At 59.4% G+C, this 6,000-nt stretch overlaps 1 protein-coding gene across 1 annotated transcript; it reads left to right on the top strand.

The window, feature by feature from the left end:
* The first annotated feature begins 437 nt into the window (after positions 1-437).
* Positions 438-3,604, top strand: ACP4 (acid phosphatase 4). The gene is made up of 11 exons (XM_078146448.1): positions 438-616; positions 698-796; positions 874-960; positions 1,052-1,189; positions 1,692-1,790; positions 1,961-2,056; positions 2,145-2,277; positions 2,363-2,445; positions 2,752-2,882; positions 3,150-3,334; positions 3,415-3,604. Exons 1-11 carry the CDS (start codon positions 470-472, stop codon positions 3,528-3,530), a joined length of 1,314 nt encoding a protein of 437 aa, XP_078002574.1. The 5' UTR covers positions 438-469; the 3' UTR covers positions 3,531-3,604.
* The last annotated feature ends 2,396 nt before the right edge of the window (positions 3,605-6,000 follow it).

The raw sequence follows: 6,000 nt of genomic DNA, 5'->3' as shown, positions 1-6,000 counted from the left end.
TAGATGTCTGTCTGCCTGCCTGCCCATCTATCTGTCTGTCCACAAATCTATCTGAATGTGTCTGTCCGTCTGTCTACCCAGCAGTTTATCTGCCCATCCATCTGTTTATCTGGCTCTTCATGTGTCTGTTCATCAGATGTCTGTCTGTCTGCCTGCCCATTCATCTGTCCATCTGTCTATCTGGCTCCTTATCTGTCTTGTCTGTTCATCTGGATGTCTGTCTATCTGCCTGCCCAGCAGTCTGTCTCTCTGCCTGTTTGTCTCTCCATCTGTCTGTCTGTCTGTCACATGGTTTCACACTGGCTACAGGGAAAGGCTGGGGGTGGCCTCCTGTGCCGATGGGAGCCGTCTGGACTTGAGCCTGTGGGCAATGATTAAGGGTTGGGGGTGGTGGGGAGGTAATGACTGGGTGGGGCAGGCAGGAGGTGGGTGGGAGACAGGGTTGGGGCTGAGTGGCTCAGCTCCCTCTATGAGCTCCGGGAGCAGAGAAGGGCCAGGCAGGATGGGGGGTCACCAGCACCTGAGCTCCCTCACGCTTCTGGTGTTTCTGCTGCCCCAGCTGTCCTGGGGGAGCTGGCCTGAGCCCCCTAGGGGATCCTTGCTTTTTGTGACCTTGGTGAGGCATGTCCCCTGTTTCTGCTTCAGCCCTGGGTCTCCACTGAGCTGACCTTGACTCCAGATCCCCCCATTTTCCCAGGTCTATCGCCATGGTGACCGTGCCCCCCTGGATTCCTACCCCACAGACCCCCACAAGGATAAGGCCATATGGCCCTATGGACTAGGCCAGCTCACCCAGGTGAGGAGGCCAGAGACCCTGGGGGGAGAGGGTGGCCTGGGCTCCTCACTCCCCTAAACCCCGCCGCTCATCTCCAGGAGGGTGTCCAGCAGCAGGTTGAGCTCGGCCGCTTCCTCAGGGCCAGATACGGCAACTTCCTGAACCAGGAATATCGTCGAGACGAGGTAAGGGGAAATCTGGCCTTGGCCAACTGTCTGGCCTCCAGCCTCAGCCCCTGCACCGGCCTCTGACCGGCCTCTTCCCCTCCATCCTCAGCTATATGTGCGGAGCACAGACTACGACCGGACCCTGCAGAGTGCCCAAGCCAACCTGGCCGGGCTCTTCCCAAGGCCTCCCCTCACCCCCGGGTGGATGCCAGTGCCCATCCACACCGTCCCAGCCACTGAAGACAAGGTCAGGGCCCTGGGAGTGCAGGTGGAGGGCAGAGAGAAGTCCTAAAGGGAAAGACACAGGCCTAGAGAGAAGGAAGCCAGAGGAAAAGGGTGGAGGGCCAGAGATGAGGCAGGGGGAGGTGCTGGGGGGGCAGGGACCAGCCTTCTCCTGGCAGTGGGGGGGGCACGCACGGAAGCTGCATTTCAGGGAGGGCATCACAGCTAGAGGGTCCAGAGGCAGAACTAGAACCACCGTAGGGCTGTAGAGCAGGCCCTCTGAGGGGCGCTTAGCTTGGGGCTGTCAAATGGAAAGGGATTCACCAAAGGGAAGAATGAGGAGCAGCAGGGGCTACATGTAGCAGAGGCTTTGGGAGGGAGTGAGCTGCCCATCCCCAGTGGTGCCCATCCCTGGTGGTGCCCGTCCAGAGCAGAGGCTCCATGAGGCCTGCTATGGGCAAGGGGCTGGATTTGCCCTGCCAGGCCCTGCCCAGCGCCGAGGCTTTGCATTTCCATCTCATCTGCAGCTGCTAAAGTTCCGGACCCAGGGATGTCCCCAGTACCAGAAACTTCTGGAGGAGACAGTGGCTGGAGAAGAGTACCAGGCAGCCCTTGAGGGCTGGAGAGTGAGGGGGGAAGGTGTGGGAGGGCAGCATTGGAATCCCGGGGAAGAAATAGTCTGGTCAGGGCAGTGCAAGTGGTCAGGCTCGCATAGGGTCACACTCTAGGGGCCAGAGCTGGGGCAGCTGGGGGGTTCTGGGGCACTCCGCTCCAGCCCGGGGCTCCTTCCTCCCAGGAGTTCCTGATTCATCTGGGGAACCTCACAGGCTTGTCCCTGGCTGACGGGCCCCTCCACAGGGCCTGGAAGGTGCTGGACACCTTGACCTGTCAGGTAGGTCCTCACGCCCACCCTGAATCTGCCTGCTCCTACTCCCCAGCCCTGGACACTCCCCCACCCACTGTGCTACCTTCTTCACTAGCGAGCCCACCGGCTCCCCCTCCCAGAGTGGGCTACCCCAGAGGTGCTCAGGTCTCTGGCCCAGGTGTCAGCCCTGGACGTTCGAGCCCACGTGGGCCCCCCGAGGGCAGAGGAGAAGGCCCAGCTCACTGGAGGTGAGTGGTGGACCAGCACTGACTGGGGGTCCACAGTGGGGAGGACAGGAGGGCCAGACTCCAGGCAGCCTGTTCCCCCCTCCAGGAATCCTGCTCGATGCCATCCTAACCAATTTTACCCAGGTCCAGGCCCGAGGGCTGCCTCTCAAGATGATTATGTATTCAGCTGTGAGTGTGGGGCCAGGGTGGGCATGGGATGGGAAGCCAGGCTGGAAGAGAAGTTGGAGGGTCACAGTGGACCACAGCTCAGCAGGGCCAGGCCTGCAAAGGTGTGAAGGACTAGCTTAAGTAAGCGTGGCCACAGAGGGCAGAGCAGGGGATGGCCGGTAAGGGGGAGCTCAGGGTCCGGGTAGCAGGGAGGCCAATTTCCACAAAATATAGGGAAGCTCCTCAGCCCTGTGTCCAGAAGAGAAGGGGCTGCCTGAGGGAGCGGCCCTTACCACCGAACACTGAGTGCTGGGTTCCCTCCCCCAGCATGACAGCACCCTGCTGGCCCTCCAGGGAGCCCTGGGCCTCTATGACGGCCACCACCCGCCTTATGCTGCTTGCCTCGGGTTCGAATTCTGGAAGCATCTGGGAAAGCCAGAGCCAGAGGAAGAGGAGGGGTAAGCTGGAAGGAGTGGGCCCTGGCTCACAGCCGTCCCCGTGCAGGCCCTCTCCCTCTTGGGGTCTCTGCTGCTCTGGGTGGAGGCAGCAGGGATCCACAGGAGACCCTGGCACCAGGTCAGAGAGCCCCTCTGGCCTCAGTATCTTCCTTTGCCTTGCCAAGCTTAGCTGGACCGTGGGTCTCTAAGGCAGCGGGCAGCTGGAGAGCCGCGAGGGGTGGGGCACAGCCAGGGCCCAGCGCCCCCTCACCCGTCCTCTGTCCCCAGGAACATAACTGTCTCTCTCTTCTATCGCAATGACTCTTCCCGGCCACCCCTGACCCTGGAGCTGCTGGGCTGTCCCTCCCCATGTCCCCTGGGCCGCTTCCGCAGGCTCACCGCCCCAGTCCGGCCGCCCCCGGGGGGGCCTCCCTGCCGCCGCCGCAGCCCCTCCGAGGATGCTGACCCCACAGGTGGGCTTGCCCAGCCGGGGAGGGGGCCGCCGTGGGCTCCAGCTCCTGGCTCACCTGCTTCCTTCCCCTCTCTCCTGCAGGTGCTACGGTGCCCCTGCTGGCAGGGGCTGTGGGGATCCTTGGCATCCTCAGCCTGGGGCTTGGGGCTGTCCTGTGGAGCCGGGGCTCTCCGGGACCCAGGGAAGGCCCGGTCTAAGGGGGACAGACTCCCAGCCTGAGGGTCTACTGGGGACTGGGGGAGAGTACACACATAAACTTTGAATAAGCGCAGCCCTGGGAAGGGTATCTCTGTGTGTGCGTGCGTGTGTTTGGGGGGTGGGGTGGGGGAATGGCCCACCAGGACCTGGACCCTGCTATGGGGGGCATTTTGTGCTCCCAGGGTCCTTCTGGCCCAGGCCCTCAGTCCTGGGCTGACAGTATCGATCCGCTTCTAAATCATCCTTTTCAAGGGTTGAGATCTAATTCACAGGAGCTGAGGCCTAGCAGGGGTAAGCACTCACCTCTGTGAGAGTTTTAATGAATGCTTGTTCACTGGCTGGATGTCACAGGCCAGTGGGGGGGGGGGCAAGTGGCCGGCGGTTTGACCCCCAATCTTAGACCTCGTCAGCCCTGGCCACCCTGCCACACTGGCCCCCAAAGCCTTTCCAGAGACTATTCAGAGCACACAAGTGTGTGACCTTGGACATCCCCCGTTCTGGGACATCTGGGAAGGACAAGTGGGATGGTGTTGGGGGTGCTGAAGCAGGGTTGGGGCACACATTTGTCTTTCTTGGAGCTAAGGTCCTTCAGGCGTCTGCCCTGCCAAATGGCACCAGCCCAACGTGGCCATCATGGCCATTCCCATCCCAATCTCATTTCCACACCCATTCTAGGGGCACGGTGGGTGAGACACTGGAGAAGAGGGGGATGCTGGGGAGGAGGGGAAGTCTCAAGTGTGGCCCAATGCCCTCTGTCCTGCAGTGCTGAGGATGTCCCTCCCTGAGCCCGGTGTTGGTGGGTATCCTGGGTAACAAGTCCGGAGTGCCAGCCCACCGTCCAAGACTCACGGCATGAAAACAGGGCACCAGGGTGAGGAGCAACTTGGCCCACAACCGCCTGTTTTATCTGGGGGAAACAGGCCTGGAAAAGGGCTGCAGCTTGCTGTGTGCCCTCAGAAGGAGCCCCACAGAATCAGGATTTCAGAGTCGGAAAGACCCCTAAGACATCCTTACATCCCACTTTCTCAGTGGACAGACAGAAAAAGTGAGACCCAAAGAGGGTTAGGGACCTGTCCGGAGGCCCAGCAGGGACATGACCAGGCCACCCTCCTCACCCCATCTGGGCACCGCCCTGTGAAGGAAGAGCTGTTTGGGGGCCCCTGCCCCCCCCCAGCTCCAGCACCAGGAACAGGGCCAGCACTTTCTACTGCCTGGGCCTCAGCATCCCCAGTGCAAACTGGACTTCATGTCCTGAAGCCCTCCCAGTCCTGATCTTGTCTGCCCTAGAGTACCCCCTCCCAGCTCTGACATTCCATGCTCTAAGGTTCCCCCCAGCTCTGACATTCCATGCTCTAAGGTTCCCCCCTCAGCTCTGACATTCCATATTCTGACATTCCATGCTCTAAGGTCCCCCCCAGCTCTGACATTCCATGTTCTGATATTCCATGTTCTAAGCTCCCCCCCAGCTCTGACATTCCATGTTCTGACATTCCATGCTCTAAGGTTCCCCCCTCAGCTCTGACATTCCATGTTCTGATATTCCATGTTCTAAGATCCCCCCTCAACTCTGACATTCCATGTTCTGACATTCCATGCACTAAGGTCCCCCCCAAGCTCTGACATTCCACGCTCTAAGGTTCCCTCCTGATTTTAACATTCCATGCTCTAAGGTTCCCCCAGCTCTGACATTCCATGTTCTAAGATCCCCCCTCAACTCTGACATTCCATGTTCTGATATTCCATGTTCTAAGATCCCCCCCAGCTCTGACATTCCGTGCTCTAAGGTCCCCCCCAGCTCTGACATTCCATGCTCTAAGGTCCCCCCCAGCTCTGACATTCCATGCTCTAAGGTCCCCCCCAGCTCTGACATTCCATGCTCTAAGGTCCCCCCCAGCTCTGACATTCCATGCTCTAAGGTCCCCCCCAGCTCTGACATTCCATGCTCTAAGGTTCCCCCCCCAGCTCTGACATTCCACGCTCGAAGGTTCCCTCCTGATTTTGACATTCCATGCTCTAAGGTTCCCCCAGCTCTGACATTCCATGTTCTGATATTCCATGTTCTAAGAGCCCCCCAGCTCTAACATTCCATGCTCTAAGTCCCCCCACAGCCCTGACATTCCATGCTCTAAGTCCCCCCCAGCTCTGACATTCCATGCTCTAAGGTTCCCCCTCAGCTCTGACATTCCATGTTCTGACATTCCATGCTCTAAGGTTCCCCCCAGCTCTGACATTTCCATGTTCTGATATTCCATGTTCTAAGATCCCCCCAGCTCTGACATTCCATGTTCTGATATCCATGTTCTAAGATCCCCCCCAGCTCTGACATTCCATGTTCTGATATTCCATGTTCTAAGATCCCCCCTCAACTCTGACATTCCATGTTCTGATATTCCATGTTCTAAGGTCCCCCCCAGCTCTGACATTCCATGCTCTAAGGCCCCCCCAGCTCTGACATTCCTTGCTCTAAGG

This window comes from Phascolarctos cinereus, unplaced genomic scaffold (genome assembly GCF_003287225.1).
Source record: "Phascolarctos cinereus isolate Bilbo 61053 unplaced genomic scaffold, phaCin_HiC Scaffold_726;HRSCAF=1367, whole genome shotgun sequence".
Lineage (NCBI taxonomy): Eukaryota > Metazoa > Chordata > Mammalia > Diprotodontia > Phascolarctidae > Phascolarctos > Phascolarctos cinereus.
Note: the sequence above shows the minus strand (reverse complement) of the source record. Positions and strands in the feature narration are given on the sequence as shown.

Coding starts and splice junctions, on each gene's coding strand:
- ACP4 (XM_078146448.1), top strand. CDS start 470: ATGAGCTCCGGGAGCAGAGAAGGGCCAGGCAGGATGGGGGGTCACCAG. Junction 617..697: donor CCTTGCTTTTTGTGACCTTG/GTGAGGCATGTC, acceptor CCATTTTCCCAG/GTCTATCGCCATGGTGACCG. Junction 2,057..2,144: donor TGGACACCTTGACCTGTCAG/GTAGGTCCTCAC, acceptor CTTCTTCACTAG/CGAGCCCACCGGCTCCCCCT.